We start from the raw sequence: 20,049 nt of genomic DNA on the forward strand, positions 1-20,049 counted from the left end.
AGTATTAAGTTACTGTAAGAATAGAAAATAAGGAAATAAATAAATAAAATTATTTCAGACATTAACTCTCCGCTCGTATCCAGCACTCTGCAGCCGACGTCAACGGCCAGTTAGCGATGCGGTTACACACTCTCCATTGTGGTGCGTCATTGAATTGCAAGATGTTTGACCATACCAGATAAGGAATGTTTTTGGTTCGGTATTGTTATGAAGAGGATAGACTAATTTTATTTGAAGCTCAGAAGTTGTGGTCAATCGTTTCCTTCTAGAACTTATTATTACTTCTGTCGTTGCACTGGTTTATAGTCAACTAAGGTCCATGCAATTCTAAATCGTATTTCGACTCAATATCGTATTGAATCGCTGTCAAATTTGATACAGAAAAAATGGTTTGGCAGCTCTTGAATTAAAGTTTGACGTTCCTACGGGCCTAAATGTTATAAATTAGATTTTTTTTTCATATGAACCTGTGTACATATCAGCTCTTTCAAAGAATATGTATGTATAGTCTATTCTCTATAATCTGTGATGATTTGAAAGTACAGGAAATTGGATTCTAATAGAAGCGATACGCAACAGTAAAAATCACGAATCAGTATAAGATTTATAAGTTCGTACTGCAATGGAGCTATTTTCAATTGATACTTGTGGTATGCATTTAAATGATGCAATTGGTTATTAAGTAACCGAATAATTAGGTTAAGAAAAAAATACAAAAATAAATAAAAAATGTTAAGTGCGTGAGTGTTATGGTACGCGGTTGTGTTATTCACAGTTTTAAAATATGCACTTTTCTCTAATTCATTCGGATACAGCTTCATACAGATATTTTTACTCTAAGCACCTCTCAGATTTAAGCAGATTCTTAACTAATTAAGTCCGATTTAGCAGGCACTAATGAAAATAGGTTGAGTAGGTGGGAGGTGATAACAATTGTTAAATGTGGGTAAATTGTTTACCAATTGCGAATTATATGAAACATAAAATACGATTTATATATGTATTCATATAGTTATCATATACTCAAACGTGCACGATCTCAATGTTTATTGTATTTCGTTGGAAATATTTGTATAAAACATATGTATAGTACATGTAGTTAAGGGAATGAAGGATGTATATCCTTAACATTTGGCTCTTCGTCAAATTTCTGTCTGAATATGCAAGGGTCAATAAATCAGAGGTATTTAAAGTCCTCCCCCTTCTAGGATTTCAAGGAGAGTTTTAAGCTCTGAGTTTTATTGGTATTTGTGTCTTTAGACATGGTTAAATTCAGAGAAGTGTGAACTAACACGGAGTGTTCAATATCACTTAGTTCACACCAAGGTTTTAATTCAGAGTCGAGACTCCCTAGAGACTATTCAGAGAAATAGGACACCTGTATGAAAAAATCCATTAAGTTTTAGACAATATAACTCAGCCAGTCTCGACTTTGAGTCTAATTCTTAAACTGTCTTAAATCACAATCTACAAGAGTACCAAATGTTATTTGCAATACGGACTGTGTATAATGCCCCATTCAACGTCTCGTTTAACTAACTTTATTTAAAACTACAAATAGTCAAAGGAAACCTATTATATTGCTTAAGAAATAACCACACTGAATTCTTAAATACAACATCTTAATGTTTAAAGAAATATTAATTCTGATGACTCGAATGGGGCGAAATTTGGTGCAAACAATCGTTTAGGCATTAATCTTTATAATTTTCTATTTTATGTTGTGATGTTCGTCTTCCACGCGTTTGAAAAAAAAAAATCATTTTATAAAATGAATATCTACTTATTTAAATCTTTATGTACAGTGGTTTAAGTGGCAAGTGGTCGATTAGTTGCCATGTAATATAAGTTTTTTATTTAGTGGTGCTTATGTTATAGCAACGTACAGAGCGACATTTGTTTAATAAAAGCTAAGTTTAGTTTTGAATGATGCTTAAGTTAATGTCGCTCCAAATTTTGCTAAAGCTTAGCTGATTACGAAAAAAATAATTTAGGAATATGAATGTTACATAACAACTTAAATTTTCTGAAATATTTTTTATTTATATGATTTATTATCTTGCTTAACCTTTGTAGATTTGGCTGTTATTTTTATAGTTTTAGAGATATATAATTATGGACATTTCACAGAATCAGCTCAAATCATTAATGATAGCTAAATCAATATTTATACAATCTCACTGTAAATATTAATGAAATTTTAACTTAGCCTTAAGTATTCCTGGCTCTCAAAGTAATTAGGGTTTTTATTTAGAATGCTAATTTTAGATGAGATATATTATTTATACTCGAGAAATTTTCGGCCAATACAAATGTTTATATGAAAAAAAAACGTATTTTTAAAATGATCTCTTTCGAGTTAGAATAATTGCTTTAGGAGTCCGGAAGTGGAGAGAATTTATTAAATCTATAATGTAAGAGAATATTTTCGCACTGTTAAATCTTATCTTTATAGGTGTATGTAAAATGTGAACTTAACGACTTAACAGAGATCCGAATCTAAACGAGATGCGGTTGAATTGTCTTAGAGCAAAAATAAATTAAACATTGATAATCCAAACGATCTGGCATAAAGAGCTGATCATGCTTGTGAACAAAAATGATTAATGAAATAGCTATATCTGACGGTAAGACCAATGTGGTTTATAAAAACAACAATGAATTATTTAATTTAAACAATCGCAAAATAAGACAATTCAACTGTTTGTTCGATCTGAAGCTATTCGAAAATAGACGAAGCAAAATGATTAATATAGTCAATTTATTGTTGGTGTAAATGTGTGTAGCAGTTGTTACCATACAGTCCCCTCCAAATCCAAATTATGTGTGATTGTAGAATGTGTGTTATAATAGAGCAGCATCTTCAACTTTATGTTTTATTTCCGACCATGTTTATCTGTCCCGGTAAAAGATGCAATTTATTAACCACATAATTATGTGATACCATCTTGTCTTTTTTCGAGGGTATTTAACAATAGCTGACATGAGTAATTATTTACAATAGATATTAACTATATACTTATCAGTAGATAATTCCATTTTTCATGACTAGATTAATTACATATTCTAATTGCCTCTTATATTTCCATATTATACACATGTTTCAGATGGGATATAAGAATTTGGGATTTATCAAATATTTTTTATTATTCAATAGCATCCTTTTAACTACAATTGGCCTAATTATATTAAACTTATTTTAATGATGTGGAACTATAAGAGGTAATAAAGAAAGGATTATAATAGAATAATTATTATACCATAACAGATAGGAAAATTAAATATTGTGATTATATTTGTCATATCCACAAATTACCCTATTACATTTTATGTTTTACTTGCACTTTAGTGAAATATAATTTCATCTAGTTTAAAGGCCTTGTCAAATCTTAGAAATAATGTCAAATCATTATTTTCATCAGGAACTTATTTCATTCAAAACCGGGTACATTAAATCAATTGCACATTTTGACAAGACCTCGAAATTAGGAGTTTATATTGATGTTTCAATTTGCTTACACAGTCCACTTTTTGTTTGTCCGTTTCTAACTTTGAATGTATTTTGTGTTGTCAATAACAAATATGAAAATCTTGATGCTGCATATTACTAGTGCCTTATTGACTCTCAGAACTTAGAATAGTGTACAAAACATTTGCGCCATATACAAACCTAGGCTTTGTTAGTCAATATGGTTAATAAGCAGTTTCTTTTTAGACTGATTTTACTTTGTTGCATATAACGTTGTAATGTTATACTTTTAAGGTATAGATATAATTTTGAAAAAAACATTTTAAATGGAAGCATTTCATATTCGTTATTTATTTCTTCTAAATAAGCTATTAGTATAATTGTTTAGTCAGAATGGTGTACTTTGTAAATAACTTATTTAGATCAGTTTATTTTAGATTTAAGTGTTTCAATTTAATGTAAATTAGATTGCATTAGATAAACCTAAAATCAGAAACATTGTAGGGGAGTTTTTTAATTAATCCAGTTTATGGACCAATAATCTTTGTAATGGAAGTGAAGACATCAAAAACAAATTTATAGACAAAACAGATACTGGACATACTGTTCAAGCATATTGGATCATTGTATGAACTTATGTTTAAACATAAAAACTAAAAAACATTTGTGTGTTTCATTTATTTTCTTTACATCAAACATAATCAATTAAGCTTTCAGTAGAATCATTTAGTTAATAAATAAAATCTGCTATATTCTATCTAATGATTGCTATTAGCACTAAAATTTTATAAAAAATGAATAAGTATCAATCTAAATTTACACTTTCAGGTTTTGGTATAGTTTTTATTAATAATCCAGGTTTATCTTCTTCAAGCATAGATAAGGCTGCCTGCAATTCTATATTATCTCCAGGATCACTAAGGACTAAAAACTTAAGAGACAACATTCTTGATAGAGCAAATATTGAACCTACACATATATTACAACCAACAATGTCAAGAAATTCTAAACTATTTCCGTTCTGTCCTGCTAATCGATCTAGACACCAGACATCAATAAATTTATTGTTTCTCAATGAAAGCCATTTTAAAAAATTAAGACCTGTCAGATTTTGAATACCCTCATACCTGATACCATTGTAGTGGAATTTTGAGCAATCTACAGCTTCAACAAAATAACCACTGACGAAATTACTAGGTAGATTTAGAGTCATAGCATCTCCAGAAATCCACTCCTTCGAATCTTTTAGTCTAAAATTAAAATAAGTTCATGTACATAATAAGTATTTATTTTTAATATTGATAAACAAAATTTTTAAGCAAGCTACCAACCGAACAGAACAATGACGATATGTGAAAAAGTGCACTGCAGCCAAATTGCTACCCAAAGTTGCAACTCTTTCAGGCAAAAACTTTTGATTTTGTATTTCCTGAATTTCTTTCATCTCTTTCCACCAATCTTTTACGTCTCCAAATGTGAGATTAGGGATTTTTTGCATGGCATTAAGTATATTCATACTTGGGTTTTTTTCAACGAATATATTTAATTTGCTAATGGTTTCACCTTCCCTCTTATGCCAAGGTTTACGCCACTCAGGATATAGTTCGCCATGCACTTTTCTTGGCTGCTCCCCTCTTTCATGTTTCTCATACAAAGATTTCGGTTCACCTTGACAATAATATCGTACTATATGTAAGGGACGATAAATAGTAGCCTGTCTAAGACTCTGTGCCATTATTGTATTTTAACAATACATATTAATCTGAACTAAAATTGTATTAAATGCCAATTGCAATTACAAAGGATTTCTGTTTTGTTTCGACTTTAAATATCAATTAAAGTCTTGGGTTTGAAGTTTGTGTAGGCTGTCATTTTGACTTTGACAGATACCTTAGATGTGTCATTTTTAAATGTAACTATGGATTAGATTTTTACAAGCGAATTAAATTTTATTTTCTTGTACTCTTTTTTCTACTTCTTATGTTACTTGAATAGTAGGTACTTTTGCTTATGTCTAGTTAGCGTTAAAAACAAGCATACATTGGATGAAGTATAAAATATAGCTGTTAACATTTGTTTTATTTATAAACAGTTTGTTATAATTAAAAATCACAATCTGTATTTTTTGTACATTGGAACAAAGGGTTTTTATGTCATTATTTATGAATTAATAAATTTATTTCTGTTCCTCGCACATATTAAAGTAGGTAGTAGACCATTACATTATACCTAGGTTCGATGGAGGTTCCGTCGTTAGTAGGTACTTACATTTTGCAGCTAAAGGACTATGAATATTGACCCAATAGACATAATATATATAGTATTTTACACTAAACAATATTTTCTTTTTAGAGTTTGTTTTGGATTCTTGGCATGTTTCCAAAAGAACGCACTGCTGGCTTATTTAGATCAAGCCGCGCTCGGTAGACGACGCGATAACCAAATCTATTCCAATTAAGCTTTCCATATTTATAGTAAACATACAATAAACTGTGCAGTGCAAACAATTATTTAAGTTAGAGTTCCTGCATTTTAGCAATCTTTTGAGAATACCATTAATGCTGATGAAGTATGTTTAAAGTGTACGTATTTGTCATTTCGGTATTGTGAAAAAACAACTGTCTAATCTCTCATCGAAATCTAAGCTTTAGCTAATTCTTATTAACCCTAACATATTTAATAGCAGCATGCTACTCGACTTGATACAAATTAAAAAAGGTTTTGTTTTTTTAATTCGAGTCTGTTAAAATTTTGTTTAGATATACAAATCAGTTTGTAGCGACACCTACAATTTGCGGCTATAATCGGTTCAATCGGTGTTATCAAATGCCGAGTACATATACAAGATCTCGGCCTCTGAGGCAGTACAACTTCCATGCTTCGCATTTTAAAACAATTCTTGTCATAAGCTACGAAAATAAAGAATATACTAATACAGTTACACGTATTTTTTCAAGACTTACGTCGCACGCCATAGCCATTTCTTTATATATATTTACATTATAGATTCTGTATACTCTTATCTCTGCTGGTTCTATCAAGAGGGCAAAAACAAAGATGCGACCAGACGCCACCACAAGCGACTGTAATTACTCCATCAGACAACATGGGCATCTATCGTATGAGTATCAGCACCAAAGGGAATGACACCAACATCTACCGACCGGATCAGACATACGTTTGTAGGTCTTTATACTGATCTATCTTTATTTTAATTCGTAAGAATTAAATTCGTATTAATTGTATTTATTTTTAGTTTATAAGGAATTTAAATTGGTAGTGTGGTTTAGCCCTTCAGGCCCCAAGGTTAAACCCCGTAGTGGTTTTTTGGTGTTTCAGTACTTTATATATATATTAAGCAATAAAAAAATCGATGTTAAAACACTTTTTAATCGGTAATAAATTATATAGTTAATATATTATTAATAATAGGCAGGTACTCTTATGAGTAGTTGAACAAATGATTTTAGAAGAAAACTTATTTTATATTAATAATCAGATAATATAATTTGCAATTTACGTAAAGTATAAAACCTTACGAAACTGATTTCAGTGAAATTAACAACAAACAACGCGACGCGTCCTTTTCGATGGTTCATGATAACGGTAGAGGATCCAGAGATGGATAATAATTCGGAGTATGATCCGAAATTGGTGGATGTCGGCAGCCTCAAAACTATTGACACAAACAAGCAGTCCCGATATAGTGAGAGATGTTATAATTCTGTAGAAAATACTGATAACTCTGACAAATATAAAGTTGAGGTACGTACTATCAAATTTAATAAATAAAATGATGAATTGAAACCTCAAGCTAAAAATATAAAATGCTATAACTGACCAAGTAATAGTTATCTAAACATTTTTTTTGTTTCTAACTACTGGTTAGAAAATTCCTTCGATTTGTTATAAATATATTTTGTCTTGGATAGTCCAGATAATCCGAAAAAAATTGTATTGCATAAAATGAAATTAAAGAGTGCTCAAAGATCACAACTACCTTTATAGCGGTCTTATTAAGTGGCAGCTAAGTGAGGGGTATCGGGTTCGATTCCCGGTTCGAGGGCAAGTTTTAATTTAATTTAAAATTTATTCCCGGCCTTTGGGAGGATTGTGCGGTACCGGGCGAGTGCCTAAACCGTACATGGAGGATATGATCGAATTTCTAAGGCAAAAAGCACGAATGATATAAAATCTTATACTTGACGCTGGCTAATGCACAGAGCCATAAAAAAAAACTACCTTTATATCAAAATTCTTCAAATTCATTTATTCACAAGCAACCAAACCCGCTGATTTGTAAGTCTTTAGTAAGTAGTCATTAATAACATACGATTTCTAGAGACGATGATATGTTTAGGTTATGATCGACCTATTAATGCGATCTATTATTTTATTATCTATGTGCACAGTGCACATGAATACATAATAAAATCTACATACGGACGTCTGTGTGTCAAATATTATGTGTGTGTCATCTCAAAGAACTTGTAGGTCTTTAGAAAATACTAATGTTAATCTAATTCTTCTTCTTCAACTTCTAATCTCAGATTCATTGGGTGTCACCGAAGCAAAATGCACGTAGACAGAAGGTTAGACTTCGCGCTATGGTGGCTGAGAATAAAGAAGTATGGCACGTAGGGGAAAACCTTACCATCACCTTGGAGAAGGATGACCGTCGACCCCTGGATAGCCCTCCCTATCCTCCCGAACCAAATTGTAATTTGTGCAGTGAGGCACAATATGAGGTATTTGCAAAATTGTCATAAGGATAACAGTACGAAACCTCGATTAATGTTTGCGTTTAAAAGTAAATTCTAAATCAATCAAAACAAATAAAACTACAAGAGGATATCCCTTTTGAAGTCTGTTAAAAGCTACCAAAACGATAGGCTATAGGTAATTAAACAAGTTTCAGAGTCAAGTCCCAAGATGAACCATCTCGATTACATGGAAACCAATACATAGTCTGTCGCAAATAAGGAATTAAATCTAAATATGTTTTAGATAATACGGCATCGAAAAGTTTTCCTTTTGAGTCGGTTAAAGAGACTTAGAGAGTGATTTTAGTTGATCATTTTGATTAATTATTTCGCCTTACTTTCAAAACTCAGTAACTTAAAGTTTAATTCTAGTTAGGAGTGATTAAGATAAATATCATTGTAATGTTATATTCGCTCATTTTAATAATTTTCTTCCGTAATCTTTTGTTTAAAAATGTTTCAACTGAAATCCTTTGAATGAAAAAGTAATTACAAGTTTGAGTAAGCACTTACCTACTTCCTAAAGTTATTTAAGCGCAGAACGGAAATCAAAGTTTGTTACTTTAAATCATTGTACTATCACAATCGTAATCTCGATGTTCAAATGCAAAACTGTTCTTATTACATCTTTATGTTAATCATACATAAATTTTTATCCTTTGAGTCCTGAAAATACAAAGTGTTGCCGTGTTAATTATAATATATTTTCGTCTTGAGAGATTCTTATTTTTCCATCATATTGTATAATTATTGAGTATAAACATTATTACTTTTGAATTTCGTTCGTCGTTCACTCCTTTGTCTTTTACCGTCATATTACGTTCACGTAACTAAGCATAAAACTTTTAACCAAAGTCAAAGCAGTGTATACAGACTGGATTTAGCATATATATAGGAAGGGTAATTAAAAAGAATTGTACTTTAGGTTATTTTCAACGGACGCTGGTCGAGAATGACTCATCCACGCTACTACCCAAGCAAACCAGATGACAATGGTTATAGTCATTTAGTGGGAGCCTCCCATTCTTTTTCTCACACAATTTGGCAACCTGCAGATCAAGCGTCGCCGGGGCTCCAAAAATTGGCAGAGGAAGCTGATATAAGTTTAATAGAAAGGGAAATTATTGATTCTGTAAGTTCATATAGCGTTAATAAAGATGATAAATATTGATCAGCTTTGATCAGCAGCTTTAAAAAGCCTTGCCTATTAACCAATGTTGTGTGACCTTTAATTAAAAGAGAAATTAATAATGCTGTTCAAATAGCTTTATGTTTGTATATGTCAAAAGCCCAGAGATTTTTTTGATCGGAGTAAACATCATCAGTTTACCAAACTGTGTTAATTTTATTTGTCATACCAAAGTTGCCCACTGAAGTATTTCCGGACCGACTCGACTTAGGGATAAGAGCGTGCCAATTCCTATAATGCCGGCAACGCACTAGCGAGCCTCTCTATCACTTAACATCAGATGATACTCCTGCCCGTTTGCCCCCCGTACTATAAAAAATGTTTAAATTCCAGATGTCGCCTCTAAACGGTACAAGGACCCTGATAATAGGGAAACGTCGTTTTCACCCAAACATGGGTGAACCATCACATTCTTTATTTCGTGTGGATAATGTTCACCACCTATTCTCATTGGTAGTAGCAATAAAACCGTCTCCAGATTGGTTCCTGGGAGCATACAAATTTGAACTTTGCACTAACGTTGGATGGTTGAAGGAATCTGAGATTCCACTATTTCCGTGGGATGCGGGAACTATGGATGGAGTCTCTTATGAGGTACGGATATTTTTTTAAAATGCCAAGCATTTTCCATTCAAGTTTGAAAGACAGTATTTTTTATGAATATCTACTATATAAAAATAAGTCGGGTTTTCCTTCCTGACGCTATAACTCAAGAACGCACGAACCGATTTCCACGGTTTTGCATTCGTTGGAAAGGTCTCGGGCTCCGTGAGGTTTATAGCAAAGAAAATTCAGGAAAAAATCAACAGAAAAGCGGGATCACCAAACGAAGCCATCTGGTGGCGAAACGGAGTTCGCCGAGTTTGCTAGTCTAAGGCCTACAACGCACTAGCGGCTGGCCGCAATGCGGTGTGCCGCTGCGGCGGGCCGCGGTATATACGGTCCGCCGTAGCGGCCTGCCGTATTCCGGCTAACCGTCCCTATTGCGGTCCTATTGCGGTCTGCCGCAATCGTCACTCGTCAGTGCTTCTTGAAATATTACAAATTCAAATTTAATGACGTGGAATAAGTGATACATGTATCTTATGTTCCATAATAAACATATTTTATTTTTTTATTTTTTACTCTTTTAAAATAGGTTTACAATATTTTGTTTACATTTGTTAAATAATTATATGTGATGACGTAGGTAGGACGGCTAACCGCGCCGAGTGCGTGGAGGGGACGCGGCGCGCCGCATCATTCAACTGGTGCGGCTCGCCGGAGCTCCAGATCAACCGGAGCGGTTGACGGTTGACCGCAAGTCAGTGCGTTGTTATCGTGCGGTTTCATATAATAATCGATGTGCGGCCCGCCGCAGCGGCACACCGCATTGCGGCCAGCCGCTAGTGCGTTGTAGGTCTTACTCTATAAGAGAACTCAAGGGAATCGTGGCCTAAGCCAGCAAAACTGACCTTTATTTTAGAAAATAGATATAAAATTCATAACTAAAATGGCGGGATAATTCGCTAGTCCATTATATGGATATATTTTTGTCAAACGAGATTGCAGAATTTACCTAATAAAGAAATTTACTTAATAAAAAGATATGATACAAAATCTCAATACAAATAGTTTATATTTTTCTTTAGTCTGTCCCATCGGTAACTCAGCCGCGTGATGTCGTGAGTCGCGTGGCTGTGGGGTCATTCAACAAGGAGTCGCCCTTCTACCAAATGAATCTTAACGAGATGAAACCTTTCGCCTTGTTACAAGTCAGACTCTTGAACGTCTTTCCTTTAGTTGGGGCTGAATGTTCTCAAGACGGTATATTTTTCATACTATTTTTATATTAATTAAGATTATTCAATGTATTTTGCGTTCGTAATATTTATAAAAAAAACTAAAATTAATTGAGTGAGATCCATTTGATTTTTTGGTTGTATATTAAAAATATTTTTAGATTCAGTTTTCACATGCTCTGACGTGCAAAATGATCTACAGGAAGAACAGAGAGAAAACCCAGAAGAGTAAGTATTATTATTACATATTTCAAAATTCTGTTTGACCAATTACAACGCGTTTATTGATCACAATTATTTCATATTAATTAAATTAGTTTTCGCAACAATTAATTATAGAACTATATTGCTGTTCGGAATGATTGAAGTAGTAAATTTCATTCTGACAACATATTATTATGTAGATAGAATTCAGCAATGTATGACTATAAAGTCTCTCATCCCTGAGGTCAAAGGTTCGAACCCCGGCTGTGCACTATTGGAGTTTAGTTTCAATGTGCGTATTTAACACTCGTTTCTACGGTGACGAAATCGACGAAACCGGCATGCCTTATGCCCAAAAGTAGTCGGCGTGTGTCACGAACAGGAGGCTGAAACAGATATATACGTAGAAATCTGACCAAGACCAAGGTTTGTAGCGCCAGTAGTAACAATTTCTGAAACCTTTTTACAGAAAAGAAGATGAAAAAGAGGAGCCAATGATATCAGAATTAAAAATAGCAGAAGAGTGTACCTCGAGTGAATGGGGGGAGTGTCTTCTTAAGTACCGTTTAGAAGCTGGCGGTAATTAAAAGATAAAATACGATAATAAGTTAGTAATAAATTAATAAAATTATGTATAGGCAACTGTTTACTCTTTACCGAAACAGACGAAATCAGTTCAGGTTCTATGTCACCGAAAGTAGTTCTTATTACCTTACCACTATTAAGTTGGATATCAGTTAATACGAAATGATGGAAATGATGACGCGTTTCGCATGTGCCCTTGAATAAATTCTAAAATTGATTTTCTCAATCTCAATTAGTTCATTTCTAGACACGCGACACAATCCGTCGTTTCGTTTTCGGATGTCGCCGCTTCTGCCCAGGCTTTAAAGCATTCTCGCTTAAGACGTAAGGCCACCTTGCAATAACGTTTAAGCCAAGGCTGGGACTTGTCACCGATCGGCACCGCAGAGAGTGGAACAAAAAGTTCCATACCTTGCGGGAAAACCTCGGCTACAAAAATACAGTGAATATATGCTAAATAGCAGCCATTTTCTGTTTCAAATGCAAATCCAAAAATCAGACGTAAATTCAAAAGCAGGAAATTGTTCGAAATAATTGACAATCAATTGTTGTTCCACGTTCGACCAAATATACAACTGTGCAAAATAGCTTAAAATATTCAGCATTTACGTGTTACGATATTTTTAGTAACGTTGGCCTTTTATTAGGAACTTAGGCATACTACATTATGTAAGTTAGCAAGTTCAGTATTGAGATATTGATATATTTTTGTATATGAATATTATCTTGTATTATTTTTATAAACGCATACAGCTGTTTTATAAATATAATTAAGTGTCCATCAAATTAGCATTAAGACCAAAACTGGTCGCGAAAAAAGGAAATTGAAATAATTATGAAAAATCGAAGAAATTGATATTGAATAGTCATTACTTTCGAGTCATTAGTATATTAGTAGCATAAAATTTGTATTACTATTTTGTATAATGTTTGACAATAATAAATATTTCTGCATTAATTTTTCGATATTTTATTCATATTATCCGATCCTTAACAGATAAGAATTCTTTAAAGAAATTGGATGTCTCAAGAACACTTCCCATTATTAGATCGCAATAAAATTCGATTAAGGGGTAATAACATAAAGTGGCGGGACCGAGGTCTGAAGCCTGGAGTCGGGATGCATCCAGACAGTTACCGTTAATCTTACACTTGGAAGCTGGATGTGGCGTAGACCTGATACAAACAGCTTTTAGGTATATGTCAAATATTCAGCGAAAAAATCGCGCGATAACGTATTTTGATTTTACAATAATATGTTTGTCGCTTATTTTTCGTGTGATTTACTGTTGATTACATGGCTTATAACCAGCATATACAACAACATACACCTAGGTCGGTATTATTTCTGGCGAAAAATTATTGATTTCGCTTTAGTCGTGCCTACAAACAATAATCAACGAATGTCACAGGCGTACTTTCGTCTGCTCGCTATCGATTAGTTCGAACTGTTATAATACATAACATGAATAATATAAATACATGATAAAATAAATACACAGCTAGATTGAAATTTCCTTAAAATGTACCTAGATGTCGACTATAGCTTGATTTATATTTTCCAACTACCACAGATAATATTAGTTATCTTAGCATTTGATTAGCTTGCTATCAGCCAGTGGCTTAGCACCAAGATTAGATACAGAATATGGTCCCTAATTGGTACGTTAATTTGATTGTTTGTGGCAACTTGGGTACGAAGTAATAACTTAAAGAGTCTTAATGTGATATACACCGTCTTAATGAGACTGCTCAGGGATTAAACTCGATTTAGGAATTTACGGCTAAGTATTGTGGAAATTTAAGAGGATTGCTTTAAGATCGTTGAGTTTTTCATTGGATTTATACTGAAGGGTATCATTTATGGACTCGAGTGATTTGAAGGATGATGATGACCGAATAAGTTTACCGTCTTCTTAAGCATGGAGCGTAATTAGTTTAAGAAAATATACAGTGTAAACTCTTTATAACGAATTTCAAGGGACCGATAATTATTTTCGTTATAAAGAGTTCTCGTTATAGGGAGCCAATGAAAAAACCTAATTTAACCAATTACAATAATTTATAATTTTATTTCTATCAATAGGTAAATTATTCTAAACACATAACATTTTTCTTTTACTGGCCATCTTGACAGTTTCAAAGTTTGTTTACGACGATAATAAACGATAGGTGACGATGGTGCGTTTAGTAACTGAGACCAAAACTTCCTACAGGCAATGTAATATATATCGGCTGTTTATGACCTCAAGTGTCTTTCTTAGAAATTTCGGCACCTCAAAAGTTTAGTTTTATAAGATGATTATAAAAACAATTGCACTAAGGTATGTTGTTGATGTCTTAATATGATAATATTTCTGTTCTGACTGTTTCGTTATAAAGAGTGCATTAATGTAAGGGTTTTGTGTTTAACCAAACAAAATTGTATTATTTTTACATTATAGAGAGATTTCTGTTATAACAAATGCCATTATAAAGAGTTTACTCTGCACATTAAACAAATGGATATTAGTGTCTATCAGATGCTTTGAGTTCGCGTGCATACAAAAAAGACACTCTAAAACAATAGCGGTAGAGGCATTTACCTGTTTCTAAAAACTGTAGGGGTCAAATAAATCTATAATCTGTATTGCCCTTATAATACCATTCTGTAACTTCATAGACAAAAAAATACAGATGGAGCCGACCTCTTAAATCGTAACAAAATTGTGCGCAGATAAAATATCCATAAATCTATCCCAAAAACTTATTAATATTAGTACCATAACCATTTTACGATTCAATAAACGTTATACTCAGCGAACTCAATCCTAGTTTTTGATATTTCCATTCCGTTTGTCGGAACTCATATTAGCGTATATTATGTGCTCTTACAACATATTTTAGTGGGTCATAAGATCTTGGAAGGCAGCCAGAGTTGATATATTCCCTTCTTACTTCCGCCCTATTAATCATAATTCAATGATTGTCCGGTTTTCGCAATAATCAGTTTTATTTGATTTATAGTTTCGATATTTTTTTATTATTATCGAGTCCGAAGATTTTATGATAAAAGAGCAAAAACAACTTGAAAGTTGGTGAATCGCAGCAGGGAGCGGACTTCTTTTTATCGTTAGATTCAGATTTTTTCAGATAAACATAATCCATATATTTTATTTACTCTTTGTTGCAAAAATCAGTAAAAATTATAATTTATTAAAAAGGAGGACAACGTAAGTAAAAATACAATTATATAGATATATAATGTTAGTGCGAAAAGTGAAGAACGACATAAGATATAAAATAACTTAAACATAAAGAAAACAAATAATATGTTTAATTTCTTTTGTTTTAATAAATTAACGTTTAATATTTACTCGGAAAATGTGTGATGAAAAAATAAATTATAATAAATTATATACATTAAGCAATGATACATCTTGATTGATCTCGTGTGTGATATGTAAGAAAGAGGTAGACAAAGAGATGTACAATTACTGGAAATATCTATAAAATGACCCAATTTAGATTTTATTGAATCTAAATTGGGTCATATATGGGTCTATATTTGGTCTTATAATAATAAAGTTATAGTAAAAGCTTAATATTTAAAAATTGAAGTTATTACATAATCCTAATATGTCCTCTAGAGAACACTAAACTTTGAAGCGAGTCATTTCGAAACAATTCCTCTTTGAGATTTCCCAGCAGACGCCGCCTTGCAAATAGTTCATATAGAGAACACGAAAATTGAATCTAAAAAGTATTAAGTTTGCAAAAATTAGCTAATACGAATTATGATAATTTTTATCATTTACGTCATCAATCCAGTGGTGCTCAAACCTTTATGGGTCTCAGATTGGGAAGACATGTCTCCTCATTGGGTCATTTGGCCTTCGTTGTATGAGTAAATGTTGATTGCGCTCATAAAAGTCATTTGATGCACAGCTGAAGTTTGAACACCTCAGGTGAGAGTTGCTTTAGCCAATACCACTTTCAAATTTAGAAAGTTAATTTGCTTGGTATAACACGAATTACAATATTTATTTAAAGAAGTTAAAATACAAAAAATTCTGTGACGGTGGAACAGAAATTGGTCACAATTTTCGGTCCACGAAGCGCCGATATTCATAACAATAATATTATAATTATTGGTTTATTAAGGTGCGACAGTAGACCTGCCTTGCGATTCTGTAACTCACTTTTCGAACTCTCACAGCGGTTTTCGCAGCGGCGATCGCGCTCAAATCAGTCGTGAAGCAGTCATTTTATGATTTGGCATTCTGATAAGGAGGGAGTTTGTAGTTTATTGTTTATCAGAGAGAGTTCGCAAAGTGAGTTACAGAATCGCAAGGCTGTATGTGACGCCTGTGGCAAGTAAAATTAAGTATGATTTACCTCCATCTTAAAATAAAAGTTTGATTCAGTCACATCGGTATCCCAGTGTAGATGTACAGCCTGAAATGCTTACAAATATAAATAAAATAAGATTAAAATATATCTCATATTATTACACAATCTCTGGAAGAAAATTCGTTCATATACCATAAACAACGCTCATCTAGAAGCACGCACCCCTTCGTTGTCAACATTTGGTTCGTCGTTTCTTATAATTCCTTCCATCTTTCCTAGACAGTATAATATGGGTTCATTTAAGCGGCGGTTAAACAGGCATCTCCTAGCGTGCCCTCCAATAGGTAACATCAGGCGGATTTGTGGACAAACGTCTGTCCAGCCTTGCGAATCTGTAACTCACTTTTCGAACTCTCACTGCGATTTTCGCAGCGGCGGTCGCGCTCAAATCAGTCGTGAAGCAGTCATTTTACGATTTGGCATTCTGATAAGGAGGGAGCTTGTAGTTTATTGTTTGTATAAAAAAATATATATGTTTATGATTTCCTAAAAGTCTTGTAAATTTGTGAAACTCATAATAAAAGACGTTATTCTTTTGTTTAAAAATCGCCTACAAACCTCTGATTGCTTAAAATCAAGCCAGCTTTTGCTTGATTTTAAATTCTAAATTCTCAGTCACAGATTTACCCTCTTAAGGCACACATGAATTTTATATAGGCCTCATTACAGTAACTAAAGACTGCCCATTAAGGGGCCGACTCACTCGTTAATTTTAATTGGAAATTCATACTTTAACATTACACTTAAATGTTTTTAACTGAAACAATTTCGTGTTAAACTTAAATGATTGCCCGCAAAATAGGCATTGCAAAAATGTAGTCTTGATGATTATAATGAAATGGCTTAAAATATTCATATCAGGTTGGCATGAGAAATGTATAGTAGTGTAATAAGTTATTAGAGCTATCTAATATAGAAAATTCTCGTGTCACAATGTTCGTTCCCTTATTCCTCCGAAACGGCTCGACCGATTCTTATAATTTTTTTTATGCATATTTAGTAAGTCTACTAACAGTCGATTATTAACTAAGATTTTTAAGGTTTTATTAACGGCAAAATGCCTATATGATACCATGTTGGCTTCCAGAAAACCTATCACATTTGTTAAGAACTTGTATGGTTCCCAGTGTTACAGGGAAATTATAGTAAAGAATACAAAAATGTCGGAATATTCAATACCATACTTCAATTAATACGTTCTATAAACGTACCACAACGTGTAGTACAAGCTTTGTAAAATATTCTTAAAACATAATTACTTTTATGTTTTACTGTTGCCATATTGTTTTATTTGCGCCGTATTTGTTGTATGGCAATAAAACTTCAATAAAATTTAGTTTAAATTTAACTCCCAAGCGGTGGCGCTCCGCTATACGGAACACAAACTTTTTCAATAAAATCCAGTAATAGGGTTTAACAACTTTATTGGTACTATTGACCGTTTATTGTTACAGTCGCTATTGGAATAATTACCTTTGCAATTCCCCTTTGCTCTATGCAAAAAAAAAATACTAGAACATTCTAGTGCATGAATTTTGGTTAGTCATGGAAGTTTTATGCATACAAACGATTACATTTTTTTAAGTGACGTAGCAAAAGAAATGATTCGTAAGTATGGAGATGCTGATTATGCCATAACCCTTATATGTTTACATTCAATGTTTATACTGTTTTCTTTAAGCCTTCTTTATAAAGATAAAGAAGCGTGATATGTAGAGACAAATGAATTCAGGACATACATGTTATATTATATTGTTGCTTAGAAAGACGATAATCCGAGATTCATTAGATTAGAATTTTACATCGCTTAGCCGGGTTCAGCTTACGTAAGTGTATTCACGTGCATAATACAAACAGGCTTAGTACGAGCTAGGTCTGGATATACATAGTTGCTACCCCTCACACTTCCTAAAGATTTTATTAATGTAATTTTTTGGTTTATTTTTTTTTGTATCTCTACTACTATCTTCGTGTTTGATTTACCTATTGTCATATTAAATATTGTTTTTTATTTTTCTAGTACAAATGTATCAGTGTGCCGAGCGTTAGCAAGCTTTAGAGCTTAAAACTCATTCACAAATATAAATTATAGAGACAAACTAGTTCGTGTCCCAATAACACGCAAACGAAGTCGTGGACAAACACAAAATTTCATTTCACATCCCACAAATATAGGATTGAAATATGACCTAAATAAAAATACTAAAAGATTTTCAGCAAATAACTTCAGACTTCCGAGCTTGAGTAAGTCAAAGTTAGCTTCGATTTGAAGTTAAGCTCTTAGAAATATTGCAACACCCGGAAAGCATATGAATAAAATGAAAAGCTTACGCCGCGCAGGCCATATACAACTTTGAAACATCTCCCGAAGATTCGTGAACTTTAGAAATGTTGGACTTCCTTAATGTATTAATTTAAAAAACTTTACATGATGACGCAATCATAATGTGTATGTGTTATACATAGCAGTGTTGGCCTAGTGGCTTCAGCGTGCGACTCTCATCCCTGAGGTCGTAGATTCGATCCCCGGCTGTGCTACCTATGGACTTTCTTTCTATGTGCGCATTTTAAATTCGCTCGAACGGTGAAGGAAAACATCGTGAGGAAACCGGCTTGCGTTAGACCCAAAAAGCCGACGGCGTGTGTCTATTAGATTGACAAATAATTATGATACAGATACAGAAATCTGAGGCCCAGACCGAAAAAGGTTGTAGCGCCATTGATTTCTATATTTTAAGACGAATTATATATTTTATGGACACGTTCATCTATATTGGAAATATTAATGTGGGCTCTAAATTTATACGGCCGTTCCTTAGTCATTACTTGGATTAGATTAAACAAAACAAAACAAATCATATAGTGAACATAATTCGACGAAATGGAACGAGTAACCAACAGTGTTATGCGACAAATTAAAATTTCATGATTGGGTAGATAATATATGTATTTGCTTCTACGTTTCATTGCTAATATTTCTACAGCTGTTTACAGAAACATATGTATGTACGAGAACTAATGTTAATTATAAAACTATATTTTTTATGAACATCTAATCGCCTTTTTAACGTTTTTACTTGTCTTAATGTCCTATGACCTCTGGATGTAGCAGATGGCGTCCACAGTTCGTTCGATCTTCAGCTTCGCATGTCACCTCGCTCCAAGTCTTTCCGGCTCCCTTTGCCTCATCTACAACAGTAAGTCGCCAGGATTGCTTAGGATAGCCACATTTTAGAGGATATAATTGGAATCTCTTCGTAGTGTATGGCCTATCCAGTTCCACCTTCGCTCGATCTGCTGGCTAATCGGAGTTTCTCAGCATCGCTCCAAGAGTTGCTCGTTTGGAGATCTTTTCGGGCCTGTAAATGCCTTCGGAAAAGACAGAGGTTGATGAAGACTTGGAGCTCGTGCGAGATGTCGTCAGTGACTTTCCATATTTCACACTCTTATAGCAGTCAAATTGACGTTGGTCAAAGTCGGTGAACTGAAAGCTTAATTTATGTTCAATCGATAAAATTTCAAATATATATCAATTAACATTGTTTGACTTTTATTCAGGCCATAGGCAAGACAAAATAGCCGAAGGTACTGACAAACTATCATTTGTTATTGTTAACAATTAATCCGTAGATGAATAATAGCCGAATACCATTTGTAATTGGAGAA

At 33.2% G+C, this 20,049-nt stretch overlaps 3 protein-coding genes across 7 annotated transcripts in view; 2 read left to right on the top strand and 1 right to left on the bottom strand.

Moving 5' to 3' along the window:
• The window catches only part of LOC125053482 (protein capicua homolog), a 41,692-nt gene extending 37,560 nt beyond the window's left edge, over positions 1-4,132 (top strand). For all 3 annotated transcript variants that reach the window (XM_047654821.1, XM_047654822.1, XM_047654823.1), the window contains one exon: positions 59-4,132. In XM_047654821.1, the coding sequence (XP_047510777.1) occupies positions 59-114 (56 nt within the window). In that variant the 3' untranslated portion in view covers positions 115-4,132. The remainder of the gene's footprint in view (positions 1-58) is intronic.
• Positions 4,129-5,313, bottom strand: LOC125053490 (distal membrane-arm assembly complex protein 2). The gene is made up of 2 exons (XM_047654841.1): positions 4,801-5,313; positions 4,129-4,719 (listed from the first exon to the last, which is right to left on the bottom strand). Exons 1-2 carry the CDS (start codon positions 5,202-5,204, stop codon positions 4,275-4,277), a joined length of 849 nt encoding a protein of 282 aa, XP_047510797.1. The 5' UTR covers positions 5,205-5,313; the 3' UTR covers positions 4,129-4,274.
• A 544-nt stretch (positions 5,314-5,857) lies between these two features.
• LOC125053485 (spondin-2-like) lies at positions 5,858-12,949 on the top strand. Of its 3 annotated transcripts, XM_047654825.1 has the most exons (9): positions 5,861-6,051; positions 6,476-6,651; positions 7,023-7,234; positions 8,020-8,217; positions 9,158-9,364; positions 9,755-10,015; positions 11,053-11,227; positions 11,364-11,430; positions 11,876-12,949. In XM_047654825.1, exons 1-9 carry the CDS (start codon positions 6,041-6,043, stop codon positions 11,991-11,993), a joined length of 1,425 nt encoding a protein of 474 aa, XP_047510781.1. In that variant the 5' UTR covers positions 5,861-6,040; the 3' UTR covers positions 11,994-12,949. The 3 variants fall into 3 exon arrangements, with proteins under 3 accessions (XP_047510784.1, XP_047510781.1, XP_047510783.1); XM_047654828.1 differs by lacking the exon at positions 11,053-11,227 and having other exon boundaries at positions 5,858-6,051; positions 11,876-11,933; XM_047654827.1 differs by lacking the exon at positions 5,861-6,051 and having other exon boundaries at positions 6,518-6,655.
• Positions 12,950-20,049: the final 7,100 nt, after the last annotated feature.

Source organism: Pieris napi, chromosome 11 (assembly GCF_905475465.1).
Source record: "Pieris napi chromosome 11, ilPieNapi1.2, whole genome shotgun sequence".
Taxonomy (NCBI): domain Eukaryota; kingdom Metazoa; phylum Arthropoda; class Insecta; order Lepidoptera; family Pieridae; genus Pieris; species Pieris napi.

Excerpts from the sequence above, each read along its gene's own strand:
- LOC125053490 (XM_047654841.1), bottom strand. The coding sequence starts at position 5,204 with ATGGCACAGAGTCTTAGACAGGCTACTATTTATCGTCCCTTACATATA. Across the intron at positions 4,720-4,800 it reads TATCGTCATTGTTCTGTTCG|ACTAAAAGATTCGAAGGAGT; the intron begins GTTGGTAGCTTG and ends TTTTAATTTTAG.
- LOC125053485 (XM_047654825.1), top strand. Across the intron at positions 10,016-11,052 it reads TGGATGGAGTCTCTTATGAG|TCTGTCCCATCGGTAACTCA; the intron begins GTACGGATATTT and ends ATTTTTCTTTAG. Across the intron at positions 11,228-11,363 it reads GGCTGAATGTTCTCAAGACG|ATTCAGTTTTCACATGCTCT; the intron begins GTATATTTTTCA and ends AAATATTTTTAG.